Raw genomic sequence first — 22,539 nt, 5'->3', positions numbered from 1 at the left:
CTAACAGCAACCCAGTTAGCGTATTTTCTGCAGAAACGTACCCATGCTGACAGGCATACAGCTAATCTGAAACATTTTGTTCAAGAGATCATTTGGGCTTCAAGCACTTACCTTCTGTTTTCCTCATCCCTCTGCGCTCAAACACAGCCACTACTCAGTCTTCACCTGAAGAGTGTTTACAAAAACTGACTAGTAAAATAAAAAAAACAATCTTTTGGTTCAAGAGGCAGGAGAACCACACTCAAGAGCCTTCTCCTTGAACAGCACTGGGCAGTCCATTGTCCTCTTCTGCCCGAGTGGCCTCTCACCAATGCTCTGTGGTCCTCCAACACCATCCCATGCACCACATGGTTTGAGCCACGAGTTTTGGAGAACACCTCCAGGCTGGGTCAAGCACGACACGGTACCACACAGATGAGCTTACACACACAGAGCAAAGCACGGTCCCGAAGGCAGCAGCGCATCGTCCGTGGTCCCAGAAGATGGAACTTGAGTCCATCTGGTTTGCCATCGCTGACACTTTCAGTAATGTTTTCACACAAACAGGAACAACGACCTACCGAAGGACTATAAATACTGCCCCAAAATTAAAACTGAGCTTTTCCTGGTAGGTAGAAAGTAGCTGAACTGCTCAATATGCAGATCCTCTCTCAGGCTTACTCAAAAGGCAGCAGAAAGAGGAATGCAAAATTACTGCAGAAGAACACATATGGCAATAACAAGACCACAACACGTAGCAGAAGAGCTGCACTATTTTTTGATAATTGTAACTATTCTATGTGGCTACTACAGATCACTTCGTACAAAAGAAGCAGCACTTGAAACTCTGTGTTCAATCATAAAACCAAAGATAAGTTTCCTATCAATTATGTTGACGCATGTGGGCTCAAAAAAAAATATTCTCAGTGATAAAGTAGACACAATATACACTGTGCATGTGAAACAGAACACACACAGCAAGAAATCATTAACTTTAACACCACAAAACATAAAAATCAGCTGTAAAAGCAGCAGAGAATCTTCAGTGATCATGTTGCACTTCCTTTTAGGCTTCCTGTTGTATGTGTGTAATTGCTGCAATAAATGTCCTTGGAAAAATGAGTAACGTCAAACAAAATAATCAAACCATAATGATTAACAAAGAAGTGTAACATACATTACAGTATAAAAAAAAAAAAAGCTTCTCCACTACAAATTATTTTAAAATAAGATTATATGTCATATGTTAAAAAAAGCATAGTTCTATTTTGCAAAACCAAATTGTGTAATAGTTCCATAGTTAAAAGTAATTTTAAAATGCATTAACCATTCCGGGGGGGAGCATACAAAACAACAAACCAACCTAAACATCAAAATAACCCCACAAATGTAAAAACTTTCAGGAACTCTGGGAGTATAGTTTACAAACATCAACAAAACATTTTCTTAATTCACTAAACTGTGAGTAAACTGTCCCTAAGAACAAGTAGAAGCTTACCTACTTTCAGTGTTATAACAGTATAGAAAATGCTCTTCCTGATGCTTTTACTACATAAATGCACATGTAAAATTAAAGGAAGGGAAGAGGGGAAAGAAGAAAGCCATATGGCAGCATCATCTTATTAAATAAGAAGGATGGTTCTGGTTAGAGGAGAACTGAAGGAAGATCCTTACTGGTCTGAACAGCCAGCTCGGTGCAGCAGCAGCAGCAGCACCCTCCTGCTCTAAGCTCCCTGGAAACGGCCCAGCAACACGTCAAGTTCTTGGATGCATCAACATGATTCAGTTTTTCATTTCGAGAATATTGATGGTTAATGTAGCACAAAAGTTAAATTCCTAAAACCTGTTCTAACAGCTGCTTCCAGGAGACAGAAAATTGTTTCTATAATGCTGAAGCCATTCAAAGTCAGCATCCGAGGAGGGCACAGGTTAGAAGAAGAGTGACATGACATAAAATAGCCCACGATAACCAAGAGCGCAGTAGGAAAACACGGGGGACACATTGTGCACCACCAGATTTTGACAAACAGACTTGCAGAGCAGGGCTGTGCTAGCCCTGCTGCCTGCATGGAGCAATGGTCCCAAGATTGGAGGCACCACTTTATTCCATCACCACCACGGGGTCAGGGACATGATGTTGGGGAGCCCGAGGCACAGCAGCGACGGGAGCGCAGCCAACAGCTGGGGCTATGGAATCCACAGGCCTCCTCATTTCACAATTTATTTATTTTTAATGTATAAAAAGAAACATAAAGTGCATGTCACCTCCAGTTCCCTTCATTCTCCCTAGCGCAGCAGCACTGCGAAGGCAGACTGCCGCAGCATCTTTCTCTGCTGTCAAGTACGCTGGCAGAATGATCACCACCTTCTCCTGCCTCCTCTCGGAGGACTCGAGTATAGCCTTGCAGCTAACAGCGAGAAGTGTCAGGACCCAGCTCATGAGTTTTTCCAGCAAAAACTTGAGTTAAATGGTGGTCAGTGAAAAACAAAGTTATATTCCCCAAGAAACAAAAGTTTAAAAAAAAGAAAACCACCCACCACACAACAAAACATCCATACAGATACTGCAGGGGGGTGGAAGTTTTACAAAATTCTACAGTGTTGGAAGAATCCAGGTATTTACAGTGAGGAGCACATGCTATGGCAGCCTAACACAACAGGAAGAAACAGGAGCTGCTCCGCAGAGCGCCGCTCCAGCCAGCTGCAGCTCCTCAGCATCCCAGGGACGCTTCCCAGAGAGCTGCCGAGGGTGGCTCCCACGGCCTCCCATTAGAGGCCTTTCTTCCAGGGGGGGACAACTGCCTTTCCCTTCCCTACTACAATGCTCCTCGCTCACAGCAAGCCAAAGCTGCATTTAATATCCAATGATTAACATTATCCCTGCCTCATACAAACAGAAGTCTGCTGTCACACGACCCACCTCCAGCTTCCCCAGATGCGGCTTAGGACCACACGTGCAGACGGGTCAAACAGCCACAGGGATGGTTTTCATCTCGAGCAACGCCTTGAGAGTTTTCCCCCCAATGGGCTACCCCAAAACGCCAGCAGGGACTCCGCTCTGCTTCCCAGCATGCCCGTGCCCATGGGTAGCACATGGCTGAAGGCCACCAACCAGCCACTCCTCATGGTGCTTAGAGGAAAACGTTGGATACAACATGTACTATGCACTGCACAGAAGAGGGGACATTAACACGTATATATCAAAGCTGATGAAAACAGATGATGAAAATCACTGTGAAATCGTTATTTCTACACCCCATTCCATAATAGAGAACCATGCCCATCAAAAGCAGAAGCCAGTACCCAAGGCTGTTCAGCCAGTACTGCAACTCAAGGGTCCATAACATTGCAGGGTAATTAAGATGATGAAGAAGAGTTAAAAGTGAACAGAGAACTCTTAGATGACATCAACCCTACCCATTTTTCTTCTAAAAATACATACACAAAGATCATACGGTAGTACAGAAGAGCTGTTTGCCAAAATGTAGCTTTTTGTTCATCCTAAGCAAGTCACTTCTTTCTAGTAAAGATTTCTATCTTCCTTTGCCTGCTGATTAGTTTAACTTTGAAGATATTTGAGTTTTAATCTGTATATTGTATGCAAAAGACTTGTAAGTAGCAATATGGCAAAGAGGAATAAGGCTACCTTCAAAGTTTAGCAAAACCAAAATACATACTACAATGCATAAGATAAATAAGAACCAATAATACCAAAAAGATGACGTATTAATCATACATCCAAAAAGTATGTGAAAATAGGACTACACAATATAACAGAAACGCTTCAACTAAAGAATGCATGTATACTTCAATGAGATTATAGAAGCCCTATATAATGATTTTATGCCGTTTTTGTAGAAGACAAAGTGACGACTTGTAGTTGCTGCTGAAAATGTAAGATGTTACCATTCTTTTAAATGCTCAATTACAAACTAAAAAGGCCGGACTTCAGTTCCTTTAAATAAAACGAGGAATATATATGCACACACACCAAAGTATGGAAGCTTCCCAATTAGTTCTGGAAACAAAAATAAGGACTCAAATTTTATCTGGTTAAAGGTTGAAAGGCAGACCAAACACAAATGCATATATACTGGTAAATATAATCCACGCTCTAAGCTGCAAATGCTCTATGTATGCTTTACTGTCGATCCCCCTTTGCTTTCTCGCAACTCCCTTTGTCACTTTATCTGTAGCTTTGGAATAAGATCCCTTTGTGGTCTACAAAACGTAAACAGCAAAACTTGCCATTAATTCACAAAAACAGCAAGCAAGTCAGAGCCCTTTTCCTGGTAAAGCTGCTATAGCTATAGGAACAAGAAACTGAAGTTTCTACTGCAAATAATAATTATGTAAACACTGATAATTAAAAGCATGTTAGCAAGAACCTCTATGCACATACCTGTATTATTTAGCTAGGCAATAACTGAACTGATATCCAGACAGCACACTGAAATGGTTGTCATTTTCATATTTCTGAAGGTTTCAAATCACCGTATTTAGATATGCTGGGAAGCGGAGAGGAGATGATGAAATAAGCCAAGTCCCACCTGGGGTTCCCATCTCCCCTGCACAGACGTCACACCTCCCCTCTTTACCTTTCCCCAGCCCTTGCCGCGAATTTGTAAGGCTTTGGGGAAGCGAGGGGTGTCCAGCTCTGCCGGAGCAGGGGCCAACAGGGGAATCCCCCAACCCAGACAAGAAAAGTCACAGAATCAGAGCAGGACAAGGACAGGAACAAGGCCTCTGTCAGGGGACAGAAACAAATGGTAAAATCTCTGCTCTGTCAATGCCAACTGGACTTTTCTTTTTTTAATTATTATTTACTTCAGCATGGCCAGAATTTCAAATGCGCAGCTTACAACCCATAAATATCTGAGTTAAAGGACAGACTTTTATGGCCCACACTTTCAGTACCACTTAAAGTAGTAAGACCTGACAAATAAATGGGAGGGAATGGACCGAATACAGGGGCCTCAAAGATCCAAGCCCCCTGTAAAAGCAAAAGGAAAAAATCCCAAGTGGTCCCCATGTGGGGAGAAGCTGCACGTTTGCACTTGGTTTAGAGATGCGCTCTCGCCCAATCCACTGAGCAGCTTCCTCCCTCCCACAAAAAACTCCTGTCTGGTCCCAAGTGAGTGCCCGCGGTTGGGAGCACACAGGTACGGCAGTGCTTATCCACCAGCCAGAGCCTCCCCTCCCTCCCGCGGCTCCAGCCGTATTCAGGATCAGGTCACCTATTCAGCTGTAAGGCTTTGTGCAGGTATGGAGGAAGAGACACTGCTTGGTGCTTGCAGAGCTGGCAAGCTTTACACACATCGGTTTCGAAATACCTTAACACCGTAGTAATACCTTAACACTTACAGCAGAAATACCTTAATGCAGTAGTAAACAGCTTATGGTTGTCTTCCTGTCTTCACGGTTGAGAGAGACGACTACTTCAACATTTGACTATCAAAATTCAAATTAAATACTCTCTCAACCCCATATTCCTCTAAGAGCAGAGCGCAATACACACATGCAAACACTTTTTTTTGTAGCAAAACCACAGGCTTGGCACACACGTACAAAATGAATGATCAAAAATCTGTTCAAAAATCAGATGACTTGATATAAAAAAAAAACCCACCACCTGTCTCATCCCAGTGCAGAAAATAGGATGCCAGATTAAGTCCCACCCAATACCATACAACTCACTAACAAAGTATCCCAATGAAAAAGCAATGTAAGATTCCTCCAAGCAAACCATGCTTTCTGCTTTTCTAAAGCACACCAGGATATTTAATCCAAAAGAAGCCATTTTGCAGTACACAGAGATCGATTAACAACTGGCAATCTGATGCCCGCAGCCTGAATACCTTTGCACCAGTTACCTTGGCAATGCATTTACACACAACAGACCCTACACGTACCTTTCATTATTCCTGCCAGCATCCTCAACACATCTTAAAAGTTCACAAGCATGCTGGACTGGCACCAAAAAAAAAAAAAAAAAAAAAAAAATCCAAGGGGGTTTTATCCCCAAGTAGGCATAAGATTTACTTTGTAAATATTTTTTAAATAGAACTTCTAGTAGGATGTTACACCAAAACTGATACACCAAAGCACAGAATCCCATTTCTCTACTTAAACAGCAACATAGTGAAAAGTAGAACCATACTTCAAGTTATTATCAAAAAATCGTCCAAAACACACCCCAAATAATTGCAAGACCTGCAGTGATGAAGCTGTTTGGCCTATAAGCCTAGAAGGGAACGCAACAGCATAACAAGGGCTACCCCCTCTTACAGGTAGGATTCTTGCAAATATTAAATCTAAGCGTATTAAATTGTCCACACTTAAAAGACCAGGAGAGGAGGGGGTCTTCCCTCCTGTGCCGTACATGGTATGTACCAAACAGAAGTATTTCAAGACATAATTGATGCAGATTACCTGGAATATTTATCTCCCTTAAGCTGCATCAGTATCTTTCCCACTTCCTTTCTCCAATGCTAGCACGTATAATCAACAAGATTTATTACACTGAAGTCTTTAAGTAACTCATTGGGTATATTTGCACTGTTATCGACTACAAATAGGTACTTTCCATACAACACATCTTAAAACAAGGGATTGCATCTGCAACAGAATTTACATAACTAACAACTATTCCATAAGCAGGTCTGGCATCTAAAAACAAAACCAAAAAGTCTACTTTAGAATTAAAATTGCCATTAAACACTAACTTATAGTATAATTTTCCCACATCATGAATAAAGTTGGATTGTGTTTCAGTTCTTGGCTTCAGTTGTTCTAAACATCAGAGTTTATAAATTTGCAGACTGCAAGCTTAGATCTATTTTCTTTGCTTCTAAACCAGCCAACATGGAGAAGCTTGAGGCCAGATGTTAATCTCACGCAGAAATTAATTATATTCTCTGCACTTTGAAATCAAATCATAAAAACGTTTATCAATTTGTAATACAATTACTGACTAATGTGCTGGGTAGATTTTGGAGATGCACCTCCTGAGGACCTACTGCGCCTGGGGGTCAGCAATCGTTTCCTCCCAAACCCACCACGGGATAAGGACTGAGCTCCTGACACAACAGCTCCCAAATCTCTTGCACACACGTACAAGAGATCTGAAATAATTAATTTCTGTATCTCCATTCCTCCACGGTACGGTAGGCCCCTGGAGAAGGCACATCACTGACACTCCTTAGCTTATGATCCACCGAGCATCCCAGTCACCCGGCCATACCTGTACCACTTGAACACGGTTCACCTCCAGAACTGAAAAGGGGACATCTCCAGCACCCTCGCTGGCACACAGGCAGTAACAGATATGGATACACACCTATTTAATGCTTGTACCTGACCATTTGCAGAGTCCAGTTGGAGGCCTGTAGCTAGCAGTGTTCCCCAGGGGTCAGTACTGGGTCCGGTCTTGTTCAACATATTCATCAATGACCCACATGAGGGGACAGAGTGCACCCTCAGCAAGTTTGCTGATGGCACAAAACTGGGAGAGGAGTGGCTGACACACTGGAAGGCTGTGCCACCGTTCAGTGAGACCTGGACAGGCTGGAGAGTTGGGCAGAGAGGAACCTAATGGAGTTCAACAAGGGCATTTAGGGCCCTGAACCTAGGGAGGAATAACCCCATGCACCACTACAGGTTGGGGGCTGACCTGCTGGAAAGGTGCTCTGCAGAGAAGGACCTGGGAGTTCTGGTGGACAAGAAGTTGACCATGAGGCAGCAATGTACCCTTGTGGCCAAGAAGGCCAATGGTCTCCTGGGGCTCATTAAAAAGGGTGTGGCCAGCAGGTCGAGGGAGGTCATCCTCCCCCTCTATTCCGCCCTGGTGAGGCCACATCTGGAGTACCGTGTCCAGTTCTGGGCTCCCCGGTTCAAGACAAGGAACTACTGGAGAGAGCCCGGCGGAGGACTACAAAGATCATCAAGGGACTGGAACATCTCTCTTATGAGGAAAGGCCGAGAGACCCGGGCCTGTTAACCTGGGGAAGAGAAGATGACTGAGAGGGGACCTCATCAATGCTTATAAATACTAAAAGGAAAACAATGTGGGCGAGGATCTGCAGAAAAGGTATATATCCTCCAGAATGTCTTTTCTGAAAGAGCAGCGCACATATTAAACTCAGAACAAGATTTTGGGTATTTCTTAGCTTCACACTAAATACTTGCCCAAGCTACAGTAGTTTCTGCAGATCAAGCCAATTAAAAAGAAGATAAAACCATTTAAAATAAAAGCGTGAACAGATAGAAACAGCATCTCCCCTAACACGTTTTTAATTCAAAAAATAATATTTAAGAAAAGAAGAAAGACATTTACATCAGGAATATCACTATCAAGCCTACACTGGCTAAATAAATGGTCTTGTTACTCCGGTTCTTTAGTGTAAAGAATAAACTCAAAGAAATGAAGTTCCTAAGCATTTCACTGTATCTACCTCCAAAAGCAACTTATATATTCACATTAATTATATACATTCACTCCTCTAACAAGGATTTGGTCCAAGAACTGCTGCCTTATCCACTCTAACCAAGCCTTCACCCCTCCAAGCACCTTTCAAAAAACACTGTGGTCACAGGTCATTGAAAATACAACACAAAATCCAGATCTGGAAACAGTACTGCCAGCAAGTCATTTCATTTTCACTGAAAAGTGCCATCCCACAGGTTAAGTGTTTAGAAAACAGACCCACAGAAACCCTCCCCGTCACCCCAATCCCAATTCACTTGTGTCTAAAAACAAGAAGGATCTCAAAGCAGTGTTTATTACAGCTATGGCAAACCTGTCAACGGGGACTCAAGAGCTCTTCTATGCTTATCCTATGCAAAAAAAGGCAAAAAGCTTGGACTGCTTGTTATTGTTGTCCCCTTTGCCTCATGACTTTAACAGACACGTTTAGAGAAAGTATTGCAATTCAAAAAAAAGCAAGTATTACAGCCACGTGAACCACCGATTTCCTGCTAGATCTCTGATGGCATTTGCACAGTACACATTGGGAGAAGAGGCTATAGCTGCTCAATGCAGAATTTCATAGCTAAACAAAGTTGTAATTTTCTCCTTGTTAGAGCTCTTGTTTAAAAAAGCTAAGTGATACTATGCAGACACGAGTATTGCCACGTCTCCAAGCCTTGCAGCTGAAAGAGTTTAATTTACGATTCCTACTGCTGAAGGTTCCTCCTTTCCACACCTCTCTCTGAAAACAGAGCAGCACATTTTCAGGAATGCTCTCCTGAAATGCTGTTCAATCAAACTGCATCCAAAAAAAGCCCCTAAACCATAACACCTGTAACGCATGTTAACACATCCAAAGTGGACTTTTCTCCCAGAGAAGCCCAGACATACATGTGTGGCCATCATCTCAGAACTGCTCCGACTCAACACATGATTTCACCACAGCTATATCAAAACAGAGATCTTCTCATGCATCTCTAACAGCAACATCTTTCCTTCCATTCCACACGGTCAGGTTTCCAATATCTACTGCTCCTGGAAAGGAATTAGGTCAACCATGCCCTACCTAAAGGATTAAGCCTACAGTTCCAAGCCACTCCAAAATTTGCCTATTAGTTATAAAAGCCAGAGGTGCTGCAAGATGTATAACAACAGTCTAAAAAGCATGGTTAATTTTCAGACGTGACATCCAACCTCAAAAACGGAACCTGCAAGAGAAAGCCTTCGTCTTTATTCTGCCATGTTTAAGCAGAACCTGCCAGTGAAATTCAGGGGCCTCATCAACTAAAGATCCACACGACACACACAACAGGAAACCTCTTAAGCAAACGGCGTGGTCTTCTTCTGACCCTGAATAAGGGGAAGGAAACAAACCGCAGCCCACCCTACTGCTGCTCATTTGTACAGCGACGGGCGCAACGCTTGTCAGAGCCCCCACGTAAAAGCAACGCTTTTCTTTTGTTCTCAAGAGAGGAAAGAAAAATATATACCATACAGTAAACCGTAAGCAATCTAGTAGTTCTACCATTCATTTTATGTATATCTGGGAATGTTAATTCAGCTACGCTTGCGAATGCCTGCTTACCTCAGCAGCTGACTGAACTTACGCATTTTAAAACAATTTCTATTGCCCTTATGTTGTAATTTCATTAAAAACCATGAAAAGTGGGGAAATCATTACCTCTTGTGTTTGGACAGCAAATATAAATTTCTCTTGTTAATAGCCATTTTCTTGCTTTTGTGTCCTCAACTCAGAATAAAGAAATCCTACTCTTTTGTCTTTAAAATTATGAAGTTCTCATGAAAAAGCATTTTCATTTACTTTAACTAAACCACATTTCTAGGCCTAACTAATTTACAGCGTCCCTTTAGGGAGCCAAATCTGGGGCTTAGAAGCATTTGTGACTTTAATTTATCCACTGGGTTTCAAACTCCCAATTTTCCCAGAGGATTATGAAAGCCTGCCAATTTAGCGTGATGCATTAAAACTGTTTACACAAGTCCAAAATACATTCAAACATAAACCAGTTTGGTTTCAGCCCCACTCTCCCACCCTTGTTTTGGGTTTTTGGGGGGGTTTTTTGTTTGTTTGTTTTTGGGGATTTTTTTAGCCCAAAGAAACTGGCAGGAGAAGTGGGAACCAGCTCCAGGCTGGAGCGCTGCTTTCACAGCAACAAGCTGAGTTTCAGTGAAACAAGAGAGAACCAGGCAAGAAACAACAGTGAGAGTATTTTTCTTTAATTTAATACAACATCTGAAATCCAAGGTAAAAACCTCTCCAAAATATATCCTAACTGTTTAGAGAGCATGGCTATGTTGCTTCCATCTCTTGTCCTTCCACTGCATTTTTATTATGCCTAAGAGGCACTCACATGCATAAGCAGCTCCAGAAAGCTAAGAAAAACATATTTAAATACAAGAAGCAAGCTTACTTCTACGATAAGACATATTTGCACTCAAAATTATCTTGCCTAAAAGCTGCAAGAGCATGCAATCCACATCATTAGATGGGTCTGAAAGGCAGTGTAGACTATCACCAAAGGAAGAAACTGGATTCTCCAACACTTGCTGAAAAAATAAATAATTGTCCTTCCCAATGAACACCACTGTCATGCAAATTAGAGCAGTAGAGACACTAAAAAAGCCAGGAGAGTAGTCGGTAAACCAACAGTTAAAGAACATCAAGACACAGCTATATTTAGTAAACAAGTTAGACTGAAACTATTGAGGATGAGTAGAAGAGGCAACCCACTGAGAGGCAAAACAATCAAAAAAACTAATTAAAAAAAACCCTAGTTCATCCAACCCAGTAAGAAGTCTTAGGGCAGAAAGCTTAGGAAGAATATTGTAATACTCACTGATGGCACGTAGCATGAATACTTACAACATAGAGAAAAAAAAATAAATAAATAAATACAAGTAAGAAGCAAAGGGGAGCAGGAAGGAGGAGAAACAAAAACCAGGAAGAAAAAAAAAAAAAGAGCAAAACCAGAAGAGAAAAACATTTCACATGTTCCAAGATTTAGCAATAAACTCAGGCCTTTAATGTGTCTGGTGTCTCTCTTCACATCCCACCCCTCCAGCAGCACCACCCATTTACTGCCACTGACTGGATTATCAGCTCCGACTGCAAGCTTGCCCACGAACACAACCTTTGCAAGTCGCAGTGCACATATGTGTGTTTCCTAAAGACAACTCAAAACTCTCAGAAGAGCTTGCACATCACCGTGTGATGTTTCCAGCTATCCATCCTCCAGCACCCAATGAAAGAAAACCCCAGAAAACCAAAATTCTGCATCCCTTTCAACAAGCAGATGAAAGAAAAAAAAAAAAGGCTAACGATTCCTCTTTAAACTGTTGGTGCCTGTGCTCACTTGTTTACAGAGAGGAAAAACAAGGTGAGCAGTGGCTCCACCTGAGCTCATAAGTAACTGTGGGAAGATTTCTTGAAAAGGAAGTTAGTGAAGCTTATAAAAAGTTGTTTATCAGGTGATTCTCATCTCCTAAACAGAAGAATGCCCCTACTAGAAACGCTCAACACCAGCAGGAGCAGAGAGACTTACACTGTCATCATACATGCTACGTGCTACAAAATTAATTACCCTCTAACACCCTTCCTATTACATTATGTGTGGGTAAAACAGGGAACAACATTCTTGCCCTTCAAACCATATTCATTAAGGATGAGATTTAGCAAGGACCTAAAGAGAGAAGGGAAAAAGTAAACCTCAATAATTGATAGAAACTACACCAAGAAGGGAAGCAGCTCCTCTGAAGAGCAAGGAGTGACATACAGATCTCCCTGTACATTACTAACAGCACAATTAGCAGCATAACGCTGCTTACAAAACAAAACAATGCTTCGGAGGATTTGTAAGAGCACTGCTCTTGACCAATTTTTTCCCCTCTTGCATCCCTCATGATATAAAGCACAGAGGAAAAAAAAACCTTTCAGAGCAGGTTCTTCAGGCAAGAGAAAATCCTGTCAGATAACCGTACCAACCATATCAAAAACATTCAGTTAAAGAGTATGAAAAACACACTGTGAGGCCAAAAACTCCTCTCAGCATCCCAGGCATTAAAAGCCTTTCTAAAGGAGAGAGAAGAGAGTCTTTCGAATAGAGACTCCTGTGTTTGGAATTCTGTTTCTTTTTTGTTTTCAAAAGCGAGAGCGTTACTCACAACCAGGCCAAATATTGCCAATCGCTCTGTGAAAAAAAAAAAAAAAAAAAAAAAAAAGAAGATTGTTTTTTCAACGCGAGATCCTTTGCTTCCCAGCTGGCTACAGAGCACAGGGTTCCTCCTCGCTGCCCATTAACTAAAGCCCCATTTAGGAAAAGGTGGGCCACCGCGGGAGTTTCTACAGCAAACAGCCTGCCTTCCTCACTGCTGCAGTTTAATCACCCCTGGCACCAGCCAAGGCCATCCTTCTCCGGCACGACAGACTGACGTCCTGCCAAAGTTTTTTTTATTTTTCAGAAGACAAGCACACTGACAATGGCACACAGTGATCCCACGAACGCAGCCCCATGGATTCGGCTGAGCTCGCTGTCGCTATGAGCAATTGCACTGCGGCACCACAGTCGCTTCTGCAGTCTAGACGGGCAACCGTAAAACTTCATTTTCTAGCCCAAATAAGTGACAAATACCCCAATGTGCTCTAGCCAGTCATTCCACTTGCTCATTTTTCTCAGTACTGAACCCAGCCAGAGATGAATCATGATGCACGCAGGCTCCCTAGGCTGAGAGCACTGGCCACCACAAGATCTTCTCTGCTCGAGCTCTCCTGACCCTTCCAGCATCCCTGCCGGCCCATCACTGGGGGCTTCAGAGAAGAATTACCGGGTTTTTAGCAAAGCCATGGGTTCAACAGACTCTGTTGGCTCCTCAAACACAGAACGGCAGCACAAATCATCACGTTGCCTCAGTAGTTATGCCATGCAGATCTGCCATACCTATGGAACAGGAGCGTTCTCCAGCAACTTCTATACAACACCCAGTATAACAAATGGCGAAAAAAAATTAGGAAGTGACCTACACGCCACCCCTCCACTAAACAGCTGGTACATATACTGCAGTTAGCAGCAGTACATATACAGTGACAGAACAATACATAGATCCTACATAAAATGAAAAAAGTGAATCTTTCCTATTATTTCTCCACTTCTCCCTCCAATAGCATCAGCAGCAGGGTAAAACGTTGGCCTGCACTGAGTCATTACAGCTCTCCTTTGCCTTCTGTTTCTCTGGGAAAAAAAATGCATAAGCTCAACTATTCTTTCTTTTAAAAAAAAAAAAAAAATTATTCTGCTTGCCTGAGACTTCAAGAGAGGACTGATTTTTAATTTCTCTGTGAAAATATTTTCAGTCATAGAGAATTTTTCAGTAAAGAGTACTTCTAAGCTTCAGGGCAACCGGCACAGCTGCACAAAAAACATGGTTAGAACTCAGAAGTTGAGACTTTATTTATTTTTATGAGTTACTCTTCTGCCACAGACCTCATCGCTGGAGAGAGTCCTACTGAAACGCTTTATACCATGTTGTTATCATACGCTGGTGACAAACTTGGAAATGGCTGTAGTCATTTTTTAACATAATCTGATGAATGCTTCCATATCTTTGTTTACAATGAGTTATTGTTACAGAGCTCAATTAGCAGAAGCTTTCTCAGAAGGGAAAACAATGCAACAGCTAACAGCAATGGAAAACTGTCCACCAAATAGCACCCCGCACCAGCCCCAGGGAGCTGGTCGTGGCTTACTCTTCATCAGCCTAAATCTAGCAGGATCAGAAAGATCTCATACCTTAGCCAGTTAACCCTACAAAAAGTAAGAAAGAGAAATGAATGGCTTAAAAGGTGCCAGAGAGAAGTGACACAGTGACAAATGCTTCGCGTTAAAGACAGCACTCTGAGACACCTTCCTGCTGGAGGCTGGCATCAGCTGCACCAGAAAGTTACATTTTAAGCCCAAGAAAGGCATCACCCTCCATGCTGCAGCAGTTTCACAACACAGCAAAGCCAACTACACAGTGCCACCACGTCCCACCTACCCTCAGCTCCTACCACTTCCTTCCCACCACCCATCGGGCTCCTGCTCTCCAACAAGCCAATTAGGCAGAAACCCACCAAAACAGTTGGGGCGAGCAGGAAGGCCATAAATGAATGTAATCCATGGTGATATGTAAAAGTTAAAATTATTGTTGGCAAAACGGTCAGCCTTCTACACTCCTGCAAGCCTCTCCGCTAGGCTTCTCTGAACCAGCCCACCACAGGCTCACAGGCACCGGTGTGAGGGTGGATGAGATGCAAGGCAGTAGTTTGCAGCACAAAGAGCATTTTTTTTTTTCCTGGTAGAACTCTCTTGCTTGATTTTTCTGGTGGTATTAACAGCATTTTCTTTCCCCTGAAGATGCTGCCTTCGGGTTGTTTTGCTCAGGACCCTAGGACGCGAGAGAACTTGGCAGAGCCAGAGCCAGACACCCATGCTGTGCTCCTGTCTCGGCACGGGCGGGAGGCAGAAGCCCAAGGGCTGGGTCCAAGTTCCCGGACTTCTTGTTCCCATTCAGAAGCACATTCTTTCACTTCAAGGGATGCATCTGAAAAAGCAGATGGCCAAAACCCATTGAGCCCTCCAACAACCGTCGCATTGGAAATGCTCAGATGTAAGGTACGACTGTCCTACTTGAGACAATGAACAGGATTCGATAACCACTTTGCTACTGGTGATATTCAAAAGGTACTGAAGCCCCAGTAAATGTGAAATAGCTCAGTGTTTTATCAAAAGAGTAAATCAATACCCATTTCAGCTGTGCAAGTTAACTCATAATACATAGATTTATTTTTTTTTTACTTTATGCAGCAATTGTATACTCTTAAGTAGAGTGCTACATAAGCATTTACTAAACCAATAACCAAAACAATTTTCTAAATGACATATAAAATGGTTTCTTTCATCTGTTTATTCTCATAAAAATTTCAACGTCGAAGCCAAAAGAAAGCAGCTGCGTAAAGTATTTTCAACTGCAAGAGACATGTAAGAAGGTATTTCTGCCTGTGCTGGAGGGCACAATCTGTAATAACATTTTGCCTTACAGATAATGACAGGAGGCATTAAAAGGACAACTTGCTCTTTAATAAGCTCGCTTGACTGGTTAAGCACGCACATACATAGATAGCAGTTTTGCCAACAATAATTTTAATTAATTTTTACATTTCATTCTAAATTACATTAATTTATGGCCTTCCTAAAAGACATTTAGTGGACAGCTAATTAAATTCAAGCCATTAAATTTTAATTAGAGATGTTTAAAAAAAAAAAAATCTCAGAACAATTCACACATCTTTGTGAACACTACATGCTCATTAGCAGCTAAAGCAACCAACAAGTGATTACAAATACAGGGAAGGACTAAGCAGCATGATTCAAACCTGAAAACAAGAAAGTCACATACAGTTTCATGCTTCAAAGCTAAAGATTCTGGGAATGCCCTCTCCTCAGCCCAGGTCCAGAAATCCACTGTGCATCAGTGCTTGCCATAAAAGCAAAACCAAAGGCCAACTAACAGTGAATATCATGATATACAGTTTAAAATGTTGAGCTAAGCTTAATCCTCATTAAATTCTAATATAAATCACAGTGCCTTCCTGACCAAACAGCGAAACAAATTAAAGGTCCAGCTGGAGCCTCCCTTAATAAGGCAAGTGGGATGCTCTGAGGAGCCACCACCGCTCCAGCCCAGGGCAAGGTGCTGGGCCACCCAGCCAGCCCGCCCCATGGCTCCACCAGCAGCCTGCACACGGGAAAAATGCTTCATTATGTCAAAATAATTGTGGGGTTTTTTTTTCCCCCCACTTACAACACAAAACAGTTATTTCTAAATATCGACCTCAGCGGGGCCAGTGCTGCATGAGTTAAAAGCCATATCGGTGCCCTTTGATATGGTGATCAGTTCCACAACTGGGTAAAGGGGTTCATAAATATTAACGACGGCACATTTGCATATGTCACCCACGGGCACAATCTTCCCTCTGAAAACCGGGAACCCGTACAGTTCCTCCGTGGGTCGCTTTCTGATCGCCAGATACAAAATGACCGTGGAAGTTACTTGAGCAAGGCGAGTGTATCGGGCAAAGAGCCAAACTACCGAAGTGTACTCTTAATTACGGTGCGCCAGTTTGGTTTGGACGGGTGCCCAAGACGCCCCAGTTGACATTTCAAAAACCTGAAAGGTTAGGATCACGCTCAGAAGTGTTCAAATGAGTCGATTTTTCCGAAAAAAAAAAAAATAAATATATATATAAAAAAAATCGACAACTATTCACTGTGATTACAGATTTCACGGGAGGGCTGTAAAAGTGAATTACTCTGATTTTCAGAGGCACGGAGTTATTCTCCCACAAAAGATGGGGTGAGCTCCACCACGACACGCCTGCACCAGATGCAGCAGCAGCGCAGGTAAGGCACCACACGTCATGTCACCGCGAAGCGAGCGGTCAGACCTACGTCACCCTTATAATTTGCAGGAAAAAGAAGAAGGAAAAAAGAAAAAAAAAAAAAAAAAAGGAACGCACATGCTTTATAATTCTTACATCTGGACGCATTTCCAGCTCACGCTTTCAATCAGGACGACTTCACGCTACACTCAATCTGTCCCCCAAGTCATTCAGAAAGCGGGTGAAGTGTTTTCCCTTAAAGAAACGTGTGACAATTTGCCGCAGCCCCATCAGACCCGAAGAAGACGCAGCCCGTCCGTTCTTCTGGGCATATTTGGATAGTTTTGGCTCACGCCACCGCTCCGGGCGGAGGGGACCGGCGCCGGGGGACCCGGGAGGGCTCCGCGGGGGCACGGAGGGATGCGCGGACACCGGGAAGGCGCGGGGTGTGCGTGTCTGTCTCCACCGTCACCACCGACGCCAACTTTTCAAGGCGTGCGAGCGAGCAAAAGGGCGGGACGAAAAATAAAATAATAACATTTAAAAAAAAATTAAAAAAACCCAGAAAAATTTAAAAACCCCAACGACAGCCCCAACCCAAGCAACTAACTCTGGGGCAGCGCAAGCCGGCGGCGAGGGAAGAACAAAGGAGGCAAGTGCAGCCGGAGCCTCTCGCAACAGATGGTTTGAAGCTGACCAGATTTCGCGCTGGCATCCCCTCCCTCCGCTCCCTCCCCTCCGCTCCCGCCACCGCACGGGCGGTGTTTGCCCGCCCCGGCCCCGCGTCACCCCCGCCTCCCCGGGCCGGTCCCCGCCGCCCGCCGCGCTCCGCGCAGCCCCAGCCGGCGGGGCCGCCTCCCCCCACCGGCCGCAGGTGCTCGCCCCCGGCCCGGCGGCAGGGCGGGCGGCTGCCGGCAAGGCTGGCCCCGTCCCGTCCCGTCCCGCCCTCTCCCTCACGCTTCCCGCCGCCGCTCACCCAAACTCCCGGCGAAACCGTCCATTTTGTGCGTGGTGCGGTGCGGTGCGGTGATGGGGGGGGTGAGGCCGGTGCCGCAGACCGAGGCGAAGCCGCCGTCGCCGGCCGGGACAGGTTCATTCACCGGCGGAGCGGCGGCGCCGCAGCCCGGCGCTCATGAGCCGCCCCGGGGCAGCGGCTCCGGCGGCTCCCCGCGCTCGGCGGCGGGAGGCGGCTCCGGCGGCTCCTCCTCCTCCTCCTGCTGCTGCTACGGCGGGTCCGGCGGCGGCGCTGCCCCGCTCCGTCCCTGCACCGCGACCCCAGCACGGCAGCAAGTGCCGAGCTCCTCCCGCCGCCGCCAGCGCCGCCCCAGCGCCCCGTGCTGTCGTGCTTCCGACTCCGCCCGCCCTGGCAGCCGCCGCTTCCCCTGCGGGCGGGACGCGGGCGGACCCGGCCCCCGCCGGCGGGCGGACCCCGAGACGCCTCCGGTCTGCGGCTCCCGCCGCCCCGGCAGAGTGCCGGCGGCTGCGGCTCGCCCGCCGGGCCTGCGCCGGGGAGGGGAGGCGGTGGGCCGCAGCCTTCGGCTGGGGGCAGCAGTGGGGGGCAGGCCCCAGTCTCCGCCAGCACGCCTTGTCCGGGATAAGCCGTTTAACAGCTCGATTTACCTCCAGAGGCGCACGCTGTCGGGCAGTTTGATAATTGGGCAATGTCATGTAATGATGCCAGCAACAAAAACAGAGATTTCCCGGGATTAATCTAAAAGCGTTCGTTCAAACTAGTTCAGGGAAGTTTTTTCTCACTGGATGTTAAGCCCCTGGAACCTCCCATTTCACATATATATAGCTGTAACGCTGTGTCTAGGCGATCTCTCCCTCCACTTCCAGCCTCCCAGCTGTCTCCCACAACTTCCAGCCCTGCGCTTGGTGACGAGGGAGAACAGAAAGTAGAACCAGAAATTCAAGTCAGCCATGCCGCGTACCATCTAATCGCTTGGCCAAGAGCGTTTTCGTACGTCAAGCAACACCCTCGAGTCGTGCGCTGCGTTGCTTTCTCCTCGGTCAGGGAAAGCTCCGTACCCATTGCAACATCCTGTTTTGCTACCAGTGTTTTCCTTTAACGCGCTCAAGTGCTAGTGCTGCGGTCAGTCCTAACAGAGAAATGGATAATTGCCTCCTGAGCACCTCCCTGGCACTTGCAGCCATGTCCTCTAATGACAGCCTGCAGATGTTGTTGAACAGGACTGGGGAGAAGCCTGGCACTGGAGAGCCCCACAGACCTGCAGTGGCAGCACCACACATTTCCCCAGTGCCTTCCATGCACTTAGACAGAAAACGTCCTTATCTTGGGTTTATTTTATATTGCAGATCAGCAAGAGGTTTATGCTTGCTCCTACTAGAGGAAAACACGTTGACATTTTTCATCAAAACCTAATCTCCACCAGATTTTCCAGCAAGTTTTACTGAGCAGCTGCCACCGCAGTGAATTGGAGTGTGGCTGCCTGCAAACTACATAAATAATCCGCCTTCATACATCCTGTAGTCTCGTCATAAGAGATGCCTTTCAGTTGATCAGCTATAAATGGGACATCGTTAGCCACTCAGTTTCTTGGTTCTTATTCTTTCTGGTCTTAATTACTAGCAGGTATTAGACTTCCTACCTGCTCAGGGGGTCTGTTGCTGTAGAACAGCTCTACGAACCATACTACCGTGGTCGTTCAGCCATGGCAAAAGAGTGCTGCAGTCACTCCAGCAAAAAGTCCCTCAAAAATGCTTTGTTCTATGAACAAAAGCAAGAACAAGGCACTAGAGCTCCAGTCGCGTCTCCCCACCCCCCATTTATTACCTGCGGCAGGCCACATTTTCAACGTGCTTAAAGCATTAGGGGTATGGAGAAAGAAATCTCCTCTAGCTAGGAAAAGTGTGTCCAGGGAATTCAGAGCCTGTGGACAGTTTTCTTCAGAAAAGGGGCCCTTTACATAAGGCTCTGCCTCGGAGGAAAGTCTTCAGGTGGGACTGGTGTGCTTCAGTATTTTGTTAAACCAAAAAAAAAAACCCCAACCAAACCAAGAGCATGCCCAGCTGCCTTCTTCAGCTCTCAGCCCGACCATCCTTCAGAGACACCAGGGAGTGAGTTGTTGCAAACATCCCGAGGTTTGTAAATAAAGAAGCGTTGCCTCTATTTTATAGACTGGAAACTGAGGCACAAAGGTGAAGACAACAGCATGGATCCTTATCTAGGTGTGCAATTCCTACTGAAATCATCTGGGAGCATGAATTAATACCTTTGATAATCTGGGTCCTGCAGTGCTTGCACAAAAGTACATAAAAAGTTTAAGAGCTGCAAAGAAAGCTCATTCTCCATAATCTTATCTTAAACCCAAGGTGAGTATGGTACTCGAGTACTGTGGAACCCCCAAACTTCGGTTCCAACATTTTAAAAATAAAGCTGTATCACTGCAGAGTTAAGGAACTGCACAAAACTAAGGAATTGAGAAAGCAAGGAAGTTTACCTCTGTGTGACTCGTTAATTGGGAATTTCTGAAGAGCAAACACTATGCAGAACTTAACAAAACACGGCAAACTCCAGCTTCTAAATTCTTATGTTAACTTCTTCACTCTAAGCCAGGTTCTGAATACTACCTAAATTTAGGTGGGGTTTTGACTGGAGTGCTTATTTATTTATTGGTTGTATTTATGGTGTAGACAACAGATGTAATTGTGGTATAGCCAATATACAAGCAGAGTTTTAGCAAAAAAGTCTGCAGTAAATACATCTACAGGTGTGTGTTTATCCCCTTCAACAATTCTACTTGGCTCTTGGGCAGAATAACTTACAATTAAAGCAAAAAATACTTTTGTTTATGTAGGTTTCAGACAGGTACTGGCAAATTACTTAATATAGCCTGTAGACTGATAAACAGTATGACTGTTCCAGGTGCAAACCCTAAGGACAAGGTGATTTCTTACCTCTGGTATAGTACCTGGTGCTTAACTTGGGGGAAGGGGGAGTTGTATAGTGCTTTAAGGGGTGTAACTTCTGTTCCTTAGCTGGCAACGATTCAAAAACATGAACCAAAGAGCTGTTACAAAGTTTTAACAAACTCAGTGATTGTCTCCTTTTAGTTTATGTTTTGATGCTGAAGAAAGATTACATTATTCAGGGTTGGAGTAAACATAGAATACCCCACCTCAACTTTCAAATCAGCTAAACAGCCAGTGCTTTATTGCACATATAGATGGTGAATAGAGAAAAACAACCGCAATACCACAGGGCAGGAATTTTACATCAGTTCAACAGACTCAACAGTTTCAGGAAATGCAATCCTTGTCATAGAATCATAGAATGGTTTGGGTTGGAAGGGACCTTAAAGATCGTCCAGTTCCAACCCCCCTGCCATGGGCAGGGACACCTCCCACTAGACCAGGCTGCTCAAAGCCCCATCCAGCCTGGCCTTGAACACTTCCAGGGATGGGGCAGCCACAACTTCTCTGGGCAGCCTGTTCCAGTGTCTCACCACCCTCACAGTAAAGAATTTCTTCCTTGTCTGCAGCCTTCCCTCCCTCCGCAGCGCAGCCTGACCCTGTGCAAGTCCCACTGATGGTCCATGACTGGACCAGTGCTGGGGCAGGGCAAAGCCCACAGCATGCTGCTCAGGGTAGCTGGTGAGCAATGAGCCAGTGCCTCAGCTGCTGTAAATCAGTTTGGTCTTACAGACTTCACCCAACAAAGCTGACGTACCCCAGCTGAGGACCTGGACATACACATGGAGGCTCCTTCTTACTAGAAAGAAGCTGAAGAAAATGTGAACCATAGAAAGAGGTTGCCCTGAAATACGCAGTGGAGGCTACACACATTCCAGAGATTTTTACCCAGCCCTTGAAGGAAATAGGCTATTTTTCCCCCATTGTTTCATTTCTCTGGTGCATTTTCCTCAGACTGCAGGTTTTTCAGCAGTACTTCTTGTAAGAATACCTTTGTTTGTTTGTTGTTTTGTGTTTTTTTTTTTTAATTGACATAGTTTGGCAACCTTGAGCCTGGGAATTGTTTATAACTTTTTGGTGTCTTGAATATAAATTATATTTAAGCATTTTTCCACGGAGGAAACATAAAAATGATTAACAACTGAAAATAAAATTGTTGAGATTCTTGTACGTGAAGTTGGGAGCCTGAACCTCTGAGCCACTTCATCTTCCCCGTTAGAAAGAGGAATGTGCTTCCCACAGTACTCATCTCCTGTTACTTACAATGGTGTCTAGTTTCCTGGACCGAAATGGGAACATCTGAAAGAAATCTTCTCCCTCCTGCAGTTTTTCTGGTGCACCTCTTCAGGGTGAGCAGCAAGAGCCTGGATGCGTGGCAAGGAGCAGCCTGGGAGCCCCAGCCCCACAGGTCTGGTCCTGCCTTTCCCCTGCTCTCACCGGCAAATCTGGGAATGGGGGGGGAAGAGGTGGTGCTATTTGTAACCAGCTGTGCCCCACAGCTGGTGGTGTAATCAGGGTAGGGTCACTCCTGGTGCTGTGGTGGTGCTCGTTTGAGATGTTCCTTTGCAGGTATCTGCGGTTCTTTATGGTGCTTTGTTTTGAAGAGGAACAACTTTATTGGTTTGCCATAAGGCATGAGCTATTGTTAATCCTCCCAAGTGAGGCTCCAGTTATAAGTTCCCAGGGGTCACTGATGTAAGGGAAAAATTTTGATGCCTGACCT

The 22,539-nt window shown here is 44.7% G+C and overlaps 1 protein-coding gene across 1 annotated transcript in view; it reads right to left on the bottom strand.

Annotated features, from left to right (window-relative positions):
* EML4 (EMAP like 4) overlaps nt 1–18,217 on the bottom strand; it is a 163,551-nt gene extending 145,334 nt beyond the window's left edge. Inside the window, exon 1 of the mRNA XM_063328567.1 lies at nt 17,857–18,217. Coding sequence (XP_063184637.1) covers nt 17,857–17,881 — 25 coding nt within the window. The 5' untranslated portion in view covers nt 17,882–18,217. The remainder of the gene's footprint in view (nt 1–17,856) is intronic.
* Between the last annotated feature and the right edge of the window lie 4,322 nt (nt 18,218–22,539).

This window comes from Chroicocephalus ridibundus, chromosome 3 (assembly GCF_963924245.1).
Source record: "Chroicocephalus ridibundus chromosome 3, bChrRid1.1, whole genome shotgun sequence".
NCBI classification, from domain to species: Eukaryota; Metazoa; Chordata; class Aves; order Charadriiformes; family Laridae; genus Chroicocephalus; species Chroicocephalus ridibundus.
This window is presented reverse-complemented; position numbering and strand designations above follow the sequence as displayed.